Raw genomic sequence first — 16542 nt, 5'->3', positions numbered from 1 at the left:
ACAAAAGAACAGCAGGATGAGGAGCACTGTTTTTTCGCCCCGGCCTCCTTTCCGCACACTGTTGTTTTCAAAATAAGAGCTTGGCTAGAATAGGCTACAGCGTTGCCAGATCATGCGAGAGTAACAAGCAACCAGGTCTATGAAAACGTTCCTCAGAGCTTGTGGGGGAAGCTTTCGCTGAAAATATCCGATCGACAAGCTCACAATGCGACGTGAGCTTGTCGATCTGCTTCCCCCACAATACCGATGCTGGGTTTTAAGGGGATAAGCGACTAGGGCAGGCCAGTCAAACTTTATGAATTATGATGTTGTTTTAGAGCAGTGGTTCTCCTACATTCTCATGTCAAGGACCCCCACATTCATATGTATTTGGCCACAGTGACTCCTATACACGATTTGTGTAAAATGTTTGAGTGTTTAAAAAATCACACCCAGTGTGAAGTGGGCGGTGAGGTCACAGTGGTCATCACAGTGATGGAAGTGATTCACTTTAAAAAAAAACATAAAAGTGTTTTTTTTAAGTGCATAGCCTTATTTATAGGGCTATGCACATGTGTCATGTGTTTCTAGTCAATCACAGTCCTGAATAGAGTCATGGTGGCCAATCACGGTGCAGGGTTAGGGGGTACACTGGTGGCCAATCACAGCGCAGGGTTGGGGGGGGTGCAATTTGGATCGATGTCCAAACCTCACATATAGGGGCGGTTGCACCGCCCCAATAAAAAAACAACTAGTAGATCGGCCCTTTTCAAATAGGCATCGCAGTTGCGGCCACTTCCGGGTTCCACTGCAAAATACTCAATGCATTTTTCCCATTGACATTTCCAAAAATATTGATATCAATTAATTTAAGCCTAGAATCAAGCCATCCAGGGTCCTGGTGAATCATGACCATTAAACGTTTTTTTCTGTGATTTAAAAAAATAAATGTTCAATTATGTGATATACTATATTTAATAAATACCCTTTGTTTTGCCGTTTTCAAAAAAGTTTTTTCACACAATCAAACGTTTTATGGTCATGGTTCACCAGGACCCTGGATAGCTTGATTCTAGGCTTAAATTAATTGATATAAATATTTTTGGAAATGTCAATGGGAAAAATACATTGAGTATTTTGCAGTGGAACCAGGAAGTGGGCGGGAACTGCGATGCCCTATAGCCGATGTAACCTCAGAGTTATGGAGGTCCTTGAAATTAAGTTTTGAGAACCTGAACCACTAAATGGAACGGAACCTTCATCAGTACCATTGGTAAAACCTGTGAAGGAACTATGGAAGAGGCCCAATTTCTATGCAATATGGCTGCTGTCATGTGCATAGTATGACAGAGCCTATTCCACAGAGCCGCTGCCTGTAGCTACGGTGTCGCGGTGCGGAGCGGCAGTGGTACCCGCTTAGCTCCGCAGTTATGGATGCCGCCCTAAAGATTCCACTACATCAGGTTTAAACCTGTTGATATTTCATTTTACAGAATAGGAAGCCCCGCCGTGAGGCAGGGCATCAAAAAATTAGTTGATACTCATAATGTTCCTCTCCACGGAAATCTTTAGTAAAAGGCGAAAGATTTATACGATCTGAAGAGAAACAAGAGTGTACTACGGATATGTGTAACTGGAACCAACATGATTAATTAACATAGCACCTTTGGTCAAGGTTCTACAAAAAAAAAGAAAAACACTTTTAACATGCACACTTTACTCAGAGTAGATACAATAAAACATGAAATTCTGCGTTTAAGTACAACAACGAAGCGCTACAGATAAAAAAAAGACTACGTTTAAATAATAAGAGTTTCTCACAAGCGCTTTGCATGATGGGAAAAAAACAAGGATCGTGCCTGAGCTTCATTTATTGGCTGAAACACAATCACGTGTCATTGGAGGGCACTGCCCTCAGTGTTGCCATGTCTGCTTATTATAAGCGACTTTTTCTGTGAAGTCGCTTGTAAATATTGATAGTTTGCGTGTTGCGTTTTGGGGGCTTGTTTCTAAAGTGTAGTTGCTTATTTGGGCTTGCTTCACAACTTTTAAATTATTTGAACCAGTGGTTCTCAAATATTTGCATGTCAATTTATTTTGATGAATTGAGTAGGCCTACAAAAAAGCTAGGAAACAGGTCATAGTGCTTTCTTGGGTTTAACATCCTCTTAACAGACCTTGTATTGAGCTGTACTTCCCTGTGCTTTTCTTTGCAAACTGTTAATAAAGTATTCAATCAATCAATCAAGGACACCCAAATTAATGTATTTGTTCCCCTAATAAACCCCCATCTGAAAAGGTTTTGTGCCACGGAGCCCCGTACCAGATTTGTGTTGTTAGAATGTTCAGTATGTAAAGGTTTAAAATGCTTCATAAGTGCTTCTTTTGGGCTTGTTCTCCTAGACCTGGTTGCTTATTTCTCTCACAGAATTTGGCAACACTGGTACTGCCCTTTGTCACTGCATTTGGCCGTATCTCAGTTATGAGTATCTCTCATTGATCAGAGACAGTGGTTTTCAGTACTTCTACCCCACTACATCTCACTCAGAGGAAAATATTGTACTTTTACTCCACTACAATTACATGAAAACTTGAGTGCTAGTTACTTTGTAGATTTTGATCATTATTACAAAACACTCTAACCACTTCAGCCCTATGTACATTTCGACCATTTGAAAATAGCAGATCTACAAGCTCACAATGCATCGCAACAAGCTTGTAGGCTATTTTAAAAACATGTTCATACATTTTGAATTTGTGAAATGAGACATTCTGCACAATGAGTACTTTTACTTTTGGTACTTTAAGTATATTTTGAAGGCAATAATACTTTTACTGAAGTACATTTTAAATACGGGACTTCTACATTGCAGTATTGATACTTTTACTTAAGTAAAACATGTGAGTACTTTTCCCACCACTGCAATGAGTGGTGGGAAAAGTGTTTATCTTGGTAAGATTCCACTCAACAATCCAAGTGATAAGACGGTCTTATAAGTCCTTCAATTGACACTTCACTGTTACACTTCACCAAAAAAAATCATGACCCACAGGCTGAGAAGCACTGGAATAGGCTACATAGACAACATTGATTGAACTAGGATTTAGATTTTTTATATATCAACAGAAAGAAAATCTCATTGTTTTTATACTAGACTAAATCAATTACAGCCTAATTGATTTAGCAACTAAATCAATTTGACTCTAAATTCAGTCTAATTATTAGATTGAATAGAGATCAACCACAAACTGAACTTGGAGATCTGCTATTTTTGCTATTTTGAAAATGTAGCCTATTATTGTATCAGTGTGTGATGTTACTAAGTAAGTAAGTAAGTGTGATGTCAGGGACAGCTATCAGCTGGTGTTTGTCTGCTCTAATGAGTGCTCATGTGGACCTTGAGGACTATCTCACCTTCCTTTTATACTATTCTTGTTGTGATGTAGATATGGACATTTGTCCATACTAGACGTTTTCGAGGGCCGCTACGCAGCCCTCACACCTAAGTCGCACTGCCGATCCGACCAATATGTCTGAGTCATAGTGCATGTTGGGGCTTGGCTTTGTCAGAGTACCCATTGTACCCGTCTGTCTGCGTCTCTTTTGTGCCCATATATAGAGGTGTCTGTTTCTGTCTGTCTACCTGGGTCCCCTTTATATACCCATAAATGTAGATATCTGTATCTGTCAGTCCTTGTCCCTTTTATGCCCAAATATGAAGAGCCATGATGTCATCAGTATACTGTATGCCCATTGCCCAATTGCCCATGTATGGGCATGCTGATATGCCATGGGCCCCCTCACGTATTAGGAGGGCAGCATGAGTCACCAGAACCAAGGACGGGTGTTTTTGATGAATCAGCTGGTGTTTGTCTGCTCTAATGAGTGCTCATGTGGACCTTGAGGACTATCTCACCTTCCTTTTATACTATTCTTGTTGTGATGTAGATATGGACATTTGTCCATACTAGACGTTTTCGAGTGGGCCACACACGCGCGTGCAAATGTTTTACATTGAATTAATTAAAGACGCGTCACGCGTTCGTGTGGGAGGCAAGGAATAATCATATAAAAAAAACTAGAACACAACACTGGAAATTACCATATGTAAACAAGAAAATGAAGGGGGGAAAGTAGGCTACCCTAATTGAGGAGGGCAATTATTTGCAAAGGTGCGTCTGAAACCATGATTTTGAGAAGGTTTCTCAGTTAATGAGACAATTAAAATGAATCTGAAGGACAAAAAGTACCCTATCTTAAAACATAAAAAAATAAACCAAGAGGTAAAAGTACCCTATGTAAGAGAAGCAACACATTTACTTTGAAAGGCACTTCTGAAACGGACATTGCGTGGACCAAGGAAGAGGAGGAGACCAAAAACCATCAACAAACAGCATCCATCCATCTTAGTCTCGCGTCACCAGACAACTATTCCACAATCTCTGAATGCTAAAATAGAGTCTGGGACTACACTTCCCGAAAGCTGTGTAACGGAAGTTGTTCAGACCGGAAAAACATTCGACCAATCACGACGCGGTGCCCGCGGACCTGTAGTCCTAGTGGAAACAGAACCGAGGCGGAAGCATAGTCATAGGAGCGGTAGATTCATGTTATTTGTGCGAGGATTGTTTATCACAGAAAACTGAGAAAGGTATCATGGAATTAACGCCGAAAAAACTGTGAAAGAAGACACTAGTAGACATAAACGATATTTATGAGATTCGTTGATTCCAGTCGGACTCATTTGCGCCACTGCACAATGCTGAAACGGACGTGGGTAGGGGAGGGGCATCCGCTTTCCCCTTACACATGATCAGAGCTTCCGAGTCCCAGACTGTATGTCGGAAACATTTGTAAATTGTGGGAGGCAACAGTCTGGTGACGCGAGACTAATCCATCTCATCTAGCATCCACCCCTCCATCACAGCCGGCCGCTGGGGGGTGAACAACCAACAACAACGACCCAAAAGTGCCCTCACACACAACAACCACCAACCGGACTTCACACTTTTTTCTTACACATCCAAAACAGATCATCAAACCCTCATCTCGATGCCTCCTGTGCGATCGCGTTGATATCATCTCATCTCGGAGAGAGAGAGATAGAGGAGGATTTATCCAGAGATCACCATGGCGACCTACACGGCGTTCCACTCGCAGCTCGCCTCCATCATGGAGGCGTTGACCAAGGCTGCCGTGGTGGAGATCTGCGAGCTGGTGGACGACAGCTACGCCGTGCTGCAGCTGGAGCTGTCCCGCAGCCACAAGGAGAACGACGCGCTGCGGAGCAAGCTGGAGCTCATCGAGACCATCATAGCCCGGGGGGGACACGTCGTTGTGCCGGGGGGCGGCGGCGGCGGCAGACACCACCACCACCAACTCCACCACCAGCAGCAGCACCAGCAGCAGCACCGGGGGCCGGCGGACATCCAAGCCGATTACCCCGCACAGGAGGCCGGCCTGCTCCACCTGGACTTCCCCCCGGGTGAGAGAGAGCTTTTTTTTTTACACCAAGCTCTACCCCAAGAACTTAGCTGTAGAATACAACTCTTGTAGACGTGGTATTTATGATTCTGACGTTTTCAATCTACTAGAGTTGTAGGGTTCACCCCCCCCATGGATACAGGGACTTTCAGCACTATGCCCCGTAGACACTCCAAACATGTACAAATTGAAAAAAACGGTGCTTACCGCCAAGCCCCAAATTTTAACTCTCTCTACGGGGTAGTAATGTAATGTAATAATCCATATATTTCAATAAATAAGTGTTTTAATGCCGTCTGGGGCCGAACGCCATTTTTTCACCCTCGTTTACTTCCTGTTTACATTGAGTGTAATTCCGGGTTTCACCAGATGGGCGCGTCACTACCGCCCATTGGGAACTTCCGACAGAATCGGCCACAGACGGTATTAAAACACTTCTTTATTGAAAGATATGGATTATTACATTAAACTACTACCCCGTAGCGAGAGTTAACATTCGGGCGTGGGGGTAAGCACCTTATTTTCAATTTGTACATGTTTGGAGTGTCTACGGGGTTTAGTGCTGAAAGTCCCTGTGTCCGTGGGGGGTGAACCCTCTAACTCTCGTAGATTGAAAACGTCAGAATCATAAATACGTCTACGAGAGTTGTATTCTACAGCTACTCGAGACCCATTAGAAGTGATGTTTCCCCCCGGGACCCAAACTAGTGAAAATAGCCGATCTACAAGCTCACACACAACGCCTGATGCGTTGTGAGCTTGTGGATCTGCTATTTTCACTACTTCTGAAAGACCCATTACAGAAGTAATGCTTCCCCCGGGACCTGGCTACCCAGGACCCAAACTAGTGAAAATAGCCGATCTACAAGCTCACATAGATCTGCTATTTTCACTACTTCTTAATAGTTTATTTGTTGTCATTTTACGAAATTCTTTGATTTGTATTTATTCTTGAAATTCTTTGGAAAAATCGGGAAGATGTGGGAAGTTTTTGAAAATATTTTAAATTAATAATAATTAAAAACTAATTGTGGCAAACCAAAAAAAGGCATATTTACGTGGCGACCCACAGGCATGTGTCTGCGACCCACACATGGGTCCCGACCCAGTGTTTGGGAGACAGTGCCCTAGAAGCTACCCTTGCTTAACTACTTCTAACAACAAATTAGTATTCTGTGGTTGTTCTTTTGTAAGCTTGTTCTTCCAAGTTGCAATGTGACAGCTTTGTTTATACACATTATGTATTACCTTATATTATTTTCTTAGTTTTTAAATAGTTTTTATTTTTATTATTTGATCTTGCTCTGGCAATGTAAACATATGATGAGAGAGAGAGAGAGAGCGAGAGAGAGAGAGACTGAGACTCATGTTTACTCAAGTAGAAATAGCAATACCACAATATAGAAATGCTGTGTCAAGTAAAAGGCCTATATCGAGAAATCTAACTTGAGTAAAAGTATTGGCATCACAATATATTACATTATGTACAAGGAGCCCACTCTATACTCATTATACAACTCCAAAATAATTGCTGATCTACAAGCTCACAATGTGCCCCACTAGCCGCAAGCAACTAGATCCTATTTGTAATATCTGGAATCTAGAGTTGCAATACCAACCCTTGACAACCCATACATCTAAACAGAAAAGTCCTACCTGATTGTATTAAACGACGTCAAACTCACCAACATTGAAGCTGTACGGAAAGCTTGGATTATCCTCTTTCTATCTGCAAAGTATTTGTTTCATAAAAATCCACCGTAGACATGGTGTGAGCTACTTTCTGTCAATGCATTCCGTGCATGTGATTATTTTTCTATGTGTTGGAGTTTTGAAGCGCTCGTTTTTAATAACTCAACGTCCTGCTGCCTCCTGCATTATGTGCTATTGGTACGCAGGACTGTTCTGTAATTTCCAACGAGCGCTTCCAAACACACATTTATTGACAGAAAGTGGCTCATAACATGTCTACGGTGGATTTTTATGAAACAAAAACTTTGCAGATAGAAAGCGGATAATTCAAGCTTTCCGTACAGCTGCAATGTTTGTGAGTTTAACGTTGTTTAATACAATCAGATAGGACTTTTCTGTTTGGATGTATGGGCTGTCAAGGGCTGGTATTGCAACTCTAGATTCCAGATATTACAAATAGGATCTAGAGTTGCTTGCGGCTATAGGGTGAGACGAGAGCTTTACACCAAGACTACCCTTGCTTAACTACTTCTAACAACAAGATTGTGGTTTTATAAGCCTGTTTTTCCAAATTGCAATGTGACAGATCTGTTTATACACATTATGCAATTCCATTAAGTAGCCTACATACATTTCTTAGTTTTTAAATTGTTTGATTTTTGCTTTGGCAATGTGCAATGTAAACGTATGTTTTCTGACGCTGCTTGTTTGAATTGGAGAGAGAGAGAGGGGTCGGGGGGGGGCGTGTCTGATCAAATCAATATCTAAATATTGAATCAAGCAACTTGAAAACTGTCTGGGGTGCACACGAAAGCCAGAGTAGACGACGTTATAATTACAAGTGTTTTAAAGTGAAATACCCCTTTAAAGGAATTGTTCACCCCAAAAAATGACCTTTTCCTTATCAATTACTCATCCAATGAGGCCTTGAATTCATGGAGATTTGTTTTTGTTGCATTCCTTGAGGTGTTTGTTTTGGTGATTTTGGCGTGTGATTATTAGTAGTTCCTACTCCTCACTTCTGTTAATCTACAGCGAGACTAAAAGGCAAATTTCAGCACAATAAGTTTCCTATTGTATTGAACTCTGTCCTCTATCTATTCTATTAAGTTGACGTGTGTGGTGTAAGGAAGTCTATTGTAACAACCATTTATCTCGTGTTTTCCCAGAACGTGCCTTGCCGAGTGGAGCGACTGCAAAGCAACACAAAGTCGGTAACAAAAGAAGCGGCAGAGTTTTGGCCGTGGAGGCTGCGACAGAGAAACCGGCAGCTGGAACCAAAGAGGTAACTCATCTCTGAGTGCCAGACACCCCCAAAAGAGAAGATTTTAGTTGTTGGATTACATTTAGTAAAGAATTGTCTATAGTGGAGGTAGAAAGAGAGAAACCTATGATTTGAAAAGTTATTCTTATACAGTACATTCAGTTAAAGGATTACATTCTAGCGGGTGAAATTAACTTCTGAAAATAAACTAAACGACAACTAAATAAAACCTAAGCTATGATAGCTAAAACTATGACAATTTCATCAACAAATACAAAATAGACTAAAATGTTAGGGAGGGACTAGTGGACAAGAGATCCAGTAGAACTAAGGGAAGTCATTTTATGCTTTGTATCGTAAGGGTGTTGCGAAAATAGCCGATCTACAAGCTCAGATTGGCTATTGCGGCATGCAGCCAAGTATGAAGCAGGCATCACGGCCCGTCAATAAAATCCTATATTTAGTCAACTAAAACTAGGCTAAAAGAAACATATTTCAGATTACTAAAATATGACTAAAACTAAATTGAATTGTATTCAAAAGACTATTACTAAAACAAAATAGAAATTTACCTGGCCTTTCAGAAATACTGAAAATAGCCGATCTACAAGCTGATTACGCGTCATATCGCAAACTACTTCTTCTACTCATTTTGCTGGGGACCCTTTGGAACCCCCTCAAGGAGGACGCCTGGGGGTCCCCGGACCCCACATTGAGAACCACTGCTCTAAATCAGGGGTTCTCTGTTTTTTCCTTTATTTTTGACGATGGGTTCCCAGATTGGGGGTTCTCAAACTTTTCTTTACCAGGACCCCATTTTATGGGGAAAAGTTTTTGCAGACTCCCGCACTTGATTTATAGTGCAATTTCTAGTTTTCTGTACTTTTAAATTGTTCAAGATAAATAAAGATCAAATCAAGTAGTATATAACAGGTTTGTGTCTCTGTACACATTTGTAAATGGAAGCATACATTACAGACTGTGTCTGTGTCTTTTTAAAAACAAATACAATAAAATTGGGATGGATTCATGTATTTATTTTTTCAGTTGTCAATGTGCAACCCCACCTTCACCTTTCCACGACCCCACTTGGGGGTCCTGACCCATATTTTCAGAACTATTGTACTAAATGACCTAGTATCATGTTATAGACAGATGCAGGTTCATTTCATTGTTTACCTGGTTTCCTATAGTTTTCAATGTACAGAATGTTATTTAGATAGCATGTTGTTTAGACAGATGCTAGGTTCATTGTTTACCTGGTATCCTAGTTTCTTTGATGCACTATATTGTTCTCTCTGCACACTACTTATGTGATTATTTACCTGTTTATTGACTTCATGTTTACTTTGATCTCACCCATGTAAGTCACTCTGTATAAGAGAGTCTGCTAAATGCCTAAATTGTGTATTGTATATTGTAAGTGGTTCGCGTCCAGGTGTACCTTGGGGATGTTGTGACAGCCACACTTTAGTAGGCAAGCCATGTTTATTTGTATAGCACACTTCAACAACAAGGCAAATCAATGTGCTTTACATAAATCATTAACCATTAAGACAACAAGACACAGAACATTTAGAGAGTGCAAATGAAAAGACATTTGAATACAATACAAAATAAACATGAAAAGGTTATTACACCATTGCATCACTATTTTGGACATGTTATTACTGTATTACTCTATCATAAAGGGTTTTTAACACATTTTCAAAAGTGGCAAAAATAGCCGAAACATGTCGCAGTGTGACACATTGTGAGCTTGTAGATCGTAGTAGTATGAAATGGGAGTTTAGTTGTTAAAACATTTTGTTTGGCATTAGTAAATATAAAGAACATTTACAGTGTAATACATGGTGCATTTATAGTACTAGAGGTTTGGGCTGCTACGCGGTCTTCACATCTAGTAGCCTACAATATAGGCTATATACTACTAAGCCACACACACACACACACACACACACACACACACACACACACACACACACACACACACACACACACACACACACAGTCATTGCGCAGGGGACAGAGGGCTTGCAGTACTTTTCCAAACAGAGAGGAAGGGAGTTTACAATAAAGGTAGTAGCCTTAATTACCGTTTACGGAAAAAGTAACAACACACACGCACACACTCAGCGCAGACACACACCTGGTGGAGATGGTGGAGAGGGAAGTCCACATACCAGCTCTGACAGTGTGATAAAACCGGTCTTTTGGTGTGCATTGGGCACAAAACCTTTTAAAACCACTGCTTTAACTGTTGTTGTTTGAGCCCTGGTATTGCTAGTAATCCACCATAGCAGTGGTATTATAAACTAGTGACATTCTGTAACTAATAGCACCATAGACCATTATAAATAGTGTATGTAAGGTGGCAATGTGTGCACATAATTTGATGATGTGCGTCTGCTTTGTACAATGTGAAAGCATTTCCCTCAAGGAATAACACCCTTGGTAACAGACACTGTATTGTGTGGCAGGGCCCTAAAGATGGCTTCCGTCGCTCACACTGGCATTTAAAACAGCCACTTATTGAAGCAAACACCAGGCCTAATGAAGGCCTGTGCGTGCGTGCGTGCGCGAGTGAGCCACAAAACCTAGTCTGTGTGCTTCAATCAGTGCCTGTTTTATCCACAACTTGGTATTTTGCCATTCAATTTACAATTGCAATTTAAGCATTTACAATTAAAATGTACAATTTAGGCATTTACTGTAGCCAGCGCAACTTACAAGTGCGTGGACGGAATAAACATACTGTAAGCATGAACTCTAGTCAACTCAAACAACAAGGTAAATAGTCGCATATGTGTGCAGAGAGAGCAAAGAAACTAGATACCAGGCAAGCAATGAACCTAGCATTTGTCTAAACAGCAACAGCAAGCTAAATGACATTTGTAAAATTTGTGGTCAGGAAAAACAAATCTAAGTAACAAAACATGAGAACATTTGGCACACGCTCTTATCCAGGGTAACTCACAGGGTGTGAAATGCATCCTAGACCTAGACAGTCAACATATGACGGGGTAAACGCTCACATAAATGGAGCACAAAGGGAAACAATTTAGTTCTTCATAAAGTAACCAGGGTACTGTTATGCACTGTTTCTCAGTGTTGGGTCCGGGGACCACTGGTGGTCCAAATGGACACTTATGGGTCCGTAGCTAAGGTGGGGAAGAATGAGTCTCCCAGAGCAGAATGAATAAATACATACATACATACATAAATAAATACATAAATAAATACATGAATAAATAAATACATGAATACACAAATACATGAATACGTAAATTAATAAACTGTATCAAATGTGGGTCTGTGGTCATTTAATGCATATCAAACTCGGGGGCCTTGAAATGAAAACGGTTGAGAATCACGTCTAAACATGCTATTCAGGGCGGCAGTGGCTCAGGGGTAGAGCGGCCGGATGGGAACCGTGAGGTTCTCAATTCGATCCCGGGCTCCCCCAGAGTTAGTGTCGAAGTGTCCTTGAGCAAGACGCCGAACCCCTAATTGCTCCCGATGAGCAGGTTGGCGCCTTGCATGGTTTCCTCTTCCATCGGTGTGTGAATGGGTGGGTGAATGTAATGCACAATCTATGTAAAGCGCTTTGGATAAAAAGCGCTATACAAATGCACCATTTACCATTTATTCAAAATAGCCCATAAAGGTTATATTGCAGCTTTAATGTGAATGTGGCACTGTAGTGTTTTTTACATTCCGAGTGTGTGCGTGTGTGTGTTCTCTCATCAGGTGAACGTGCCGGTGCTTTATGAAATGCAGTGTGTTAGTTTGATTGATTGAAAACTTCTATAACAAGTTTGTTAAGAGTATAGGTACAGTCAGAGGTTATGCTAAAATGATAACACAAAAATCCCCAGTGGGCATGTGGTTCATTGTACTCAATTATAAATCTATTTTCAAACTGGTGGCGATTTAAATCGTTTTTTTTTTTTTAAATGAATCGCGATGTGAAAAATAGCCAAAAGAAAAATTTGGACACGTGGAAAACTTTAGTTAAACTTGCAAAGTGACGCATTACTTCACCTGGTTTACATCTTCTGATAGTTGTACTTGAATGTTGACATGAAATAATAATTTTGTTTAGTGTTCCATTAGCGCGAGCGTGAAAAAATCAAAACACAGCGTGTAGTGTCGCAGCTGGTAAACACTGACACGCTGAAAGGCTAGGATCATAATACCAAGGATTCGACAGCGATGTCACTATGCAACCCGGAAGTAGCACGGACGTACGCCATTATGTTCAAAGCTGGTTATAAAGACACCATGGATTCGTCAAGAAAATACAGGATCTTTGTAAGAGAATTGATAAAGAGTTTTCAGTCATTTGCTACTATATTGAAAAGAGGCTAAGAGAAAACACAGTATTGTAAAAAAAAATATTATAAAAGAGAAGAAAATACTGGAATATTGGAGAAATAATAATCATTAAAAAAGTCATTTGTCTGGAAAATAATTTTAGTTAAAAAAAATCGTGAAAAATTGTATTGTGAAACTCAAATCGTGATTCGAATCGTATTGTGAGTTGGGTGAATCGTTACGTGCCTAGTAGGGAGTCGAGCTCTTTAATGGGTTTTGGTAGGGCATGCCACATTTTGGTGGCAGCATAGTAGAGTGCATTTTCCCCCCAAGTTTGAGCAGAATTTTGGCAGAATCATGTATCAGTGTGTGTTGTGTTCTCTCATCAGGTGAATGTGGCGGGAGCCGCAGACGACCTAAATGAGTCTGACGTGGTTTTAATCAAGGAGGAGACGTCAGTAGAAGATCTCAACGATGACCGTCCCAGCGACGAGCTGCTCATCAATGATGATGGTACGCCAAGAGTCGGCGTGGTGGGATTCATCTTTATGCTAGGTTTTAAAATAAGTCCCAGATTGCAGAAACGTTCCGTTTTGGTTGTTTAGTGCAGTGAGACATTTTAGCTCGAGACCGAAAAGAGTGTGATGTGATGTCTCCCTGGGACCCAAACTAGTGAAAATATCTACCATCTCACAACACGTCGCATTGCGCGTTGTGAGCTTGTAGATCTGATATTTTCACTATAGTTCTTAAAAACCTTTTTTATTTTTATGGAATGTCTTAGATTTGTTTAATCCTTTGAAATAATAATAAAACAAAATGTATGAAACCAAGATTAAGGGCAATTACCTGCGACCCATGAAAAAAAAACTCACTGTTTGGGAAACAATGGTTTAGTGGATGCCTTTATGATCCGTGACTTTAGAATAAGCAGGTCGGAACTGAGTGTTTTACTCCAGAGCCCATCGTTTATTGTGGGGATTGAGAACATTGGGTCCTTTGTCTAATACACTGAATTCAGTTGAACACGGCATCAATACCAAAACAACTCAACCTCAACGTTGCACATCAGAAAGAATACTCACTGCGAAAAAGAACAGATCTACAAGATAGTGATGCGACACGTTTATTTGGAGGTCCATTTCAGCGTTATATCAGGGTGACTGTACCCTAAATCAGATTTAACCCATTCAATCTGGGAAAGCATCTGTGTCATTTTAGATTTTTGCGTTGGCTATTCAAAAATAGCAGATATACAAGCTCACAGCGCGGCAGAGGTTGTACATCAGCTATTTTTGAACATTTTTGAAAAATCTTTTGAAGTGTGACAACTACTGATTTAGAAGGCATTTGTAGATTCGGCCTCCGGTCTTAATGGGTTAAATAGTTCAAAAGTTCAGACACATGCTGTCCAGACAGCAGATGCTCTGTCATTATTGATTTTTGATTAGAATGTGTGTTCCATTGGAAGGTACAGAGATGCAGAAAGTCGACCGTGACGACTGTGAAGAGGGACCTTCAGGAGTTCTGCTGGGCGCCACCGCCGGCAGTGCCGGCCTGTTGCCGTGGGAACAGGACGACGAGGACCTGTGCGAGGACGAGCACAGCAAGCTGGGGTCTCCCGGGCCGTCGGTGCAGGGGCTGGACGACAACTCGTCCGACGGCGTGTTCGACTTGGCCTCCGAGTCCGACTCGGACACCCCCGCGGGTTCGACGGCGGCGGCGACGACACAGAAGCCCTTCCTCCTCGGACCCTCTGCCGGCGGGAGCCCCGGGGGCGACTCCCTCCCGGCGACCTTTGACCTGAAACGGGGCGTGTCCCTGCTCAGCTCACTGCCGTACGACATGGAGCTGGAGATGTGCTCGTCATGGAACAACCAGGTTAATCTATTAATTGGTTATAGAATATTTTAAACGTTAATCTAGGGCCGCAATTATCGATTGTTTTCTTGCCAATAATGTTTTACTTATCAATTACTTTTTCGATTAATCTAATAATTGAGAAGCCCGTTTTTTTTCCCTGAGTTTTTATTTTATTTTTGAAATATCAACGAATTGATGCGAAAAATTGCCAATCAATCACTTAAGCCTTTTTTAGAACTTCTTGTCACATCAACAAAAATAAGCTACTAAATCAATTTGTGTGATAACCCACTTCAAAGTCAATACTTCTTTTTTAAATTAGCAGATCTACAAGCTCACAACGTGTTGAGATGCCGACGCGTTGTGACCTTGTAGAACAATGGAAGACAAAAAAGTTAGTTTTTGCCAAAACATAAAAATAACAATTAGCAATAATTTGTTATCTGTTTGATGACCAACCAGGGCCTGTCCGCCATGGTGTCTGCCACTGCCTCGACGCACCACCGACCGACGTACCTCAAACCACAAGACCACAAGACCTCGGATTCGCTGGGGGGCGGGGCGGCAGGGCCGGCCTTCCCCATAGCCCTGGGCCTCTCCTCGTCCTCGTCCTCCGCCTCGTCCTCGTCCAAGATGGACGCCGCCGCCGCCCTGGACCTCAACCGCTTCTGCCGCGACCGGCGCTTCGCCTGCAACTACTGCGGCAAGTGCTTCACGTCGTCGCGCAGCCTGGAAACGCACGTGCGCGTGCACACGGGCGAGCGGCCGTACAGCTGCGCGCAGTGCGGCAAGCGCTTCACGCAGTCGGGCCACCTGAAGACGCACCAGAGCGTGCACACGGGCGAGCGGCCGTTCGCCTGCGAACACTGCGGCAAGCGGTTCGCCGGCAAGCAGAACCTGAGGATCCACCAGCAGAAACACCATCCGGCCACGTGAAAATACGCCAGATCACTTTTTTTTTTGTGTAGACTAGGGTTGGGATCTGAAATCGGTTCCATAACATTTTGTAACCATTTCTGAAACCGGTTTTATCACGTTCTCAGAGCTGGTTATGTGGACTTCACGTCTGCTATACAATTACAATACCAATGGTTCTCAAAAGTTTTATTTCAAGGACCACCATAACTCTGAGAGTGTACAAGTGGAACCAAATGGACCCGTAAGGGTCCATTTGGTTCCATTTGTACACTCTCCATTTGTACACTCCCAACCTTAGCGTGGACATAGTAAACCGAATCAATGGTGAAAACACACGTACCATGACATAGCGGACCCACTATGGACCAGAGCTAGTCCCACTCTGTGAGGAGGCACCAGCGTGGAGGCCTGCAGTCTTTCTGGACTCGTTTTGATAAGAGAACAGACGTGACATTATGTGACTGTCGTTCAGCTGTCTCTCCTACTGGGTTTACTGAAGCATCATATGATTTCCTTAGTTTGTTTAGATGTTTTTGGGAGCTTTTCTGCCTTTTATTTCGATAGTACAGTGGAGACTGACAGGAAACAGAGAGAGAGAGTCGTGGAGTGACACACAGCAAAGGTCTGCTGGGCTCGGGAATCGAACCTGGGACTCGCTGTCAGGCTGAATCAGAGCCTATATGTGGTACGTGGCTTTTTCCCCCTTAGGGTTAAGACTATTTTTTCAATAATTTGGACCACAAACAAAGGGTGGGTGTAAAATATATAGATTTGTTTGCCTACGGACGTTTAGTGTCTGTCCGGCGAGGCAAACCGCAAATTAAAATTATGCCTTTTTATTATTATTATTATTATTAACATATATTATTATTTTTAATACAGGCTTATAGTCTATTATATCTGAATATGAAAACATTAGTCCAGTGATCTCTTGGGATAAAGAATGGAAATGCAAAGAAAAAAAAATAGCCCAGCATAGTTTAAATTACTAGCTTGCCCCTCCGGATGGACGTGAAACGTCTGG

The 16542-nt window shown here is 41.8% G+C and overlaps 1 protein-coding gene across 2 annotated transcripts; it reads left to right on the top strand.

Annotated features, from left to right (window-relative positions):
* Positions 1-4925: 4925 nt before the first annotated feature.
* LOC311046247 (uncharacterized protein) lies at positions 4926-15708 on the top strand. 2 transcript variants are annotated; one of them, XM_084058454.1, is made up of 5 exons: positions 4926-5465; positions 8326-8441; positions 13127-13250; positions 14215-14618; positions 15063-15708. In XM_084058454.1, the coding sequence occupies exons 1-5, from the start codon at positions 5111-5113 to the stop codon at positions 15534-15536; spliced, it is 1473 nt and encodes a 490-aa protein (XP_083914580.1). In that variant the 5' UTR covers positions 4926-5110; the 3' UTR covers positions 15537-15708. The 2 variants fall into 2 exon arrangements, with proteins under 2 accessions (XP_083914580.1, XP_083914579.1); XM_084058453.1 differs by having other exon boundaries at positions 14209-14618.
* The last annotated feature ends 834 nt before the right edge of the window (positions 15709-16542 follow it).

The sequence above is a fragment of the Gymnoscopelus microlampas genome (genome assembly GCF_963454915.1).
Source record: "Gymnoscopelus microlampas genome assembly, chromosome: 5".
NCBI lineage: Eukaryota > Metazoa > Chordata > Actinopteri > Myctophiformes > Myctophidae > Gymnoscopelus > Gymnoscopelus microlampas.
Note: the sequence above shows the minus strand (reverse complement) of the source record. Positions and strands in the feature narration are given on the sequence as shown.

Coding starts and splice junctions, on each gene's coding strand:
- LOC311046247 (XM_084058453.1), top strand. CDS start 5,111: ATGGCGACCTACACGGCGTTCCACTCGCAGCTCGCCTCCATCATGGAG. Junction 8,442..13,126: donor CGGCAGCTGGAACCAAAGAG/GTAACTCATCTC, acceptor TTCTCTCATCAG/GTGAATGTGGCGGGAGCCGC. Junction 13,251..14,208: donor GCTGCTCATCAATGATGATG/GTACGCCAAGAG, acceptor TTCCATTGGAAG/GTACAGAGATGCAGAAAGTC.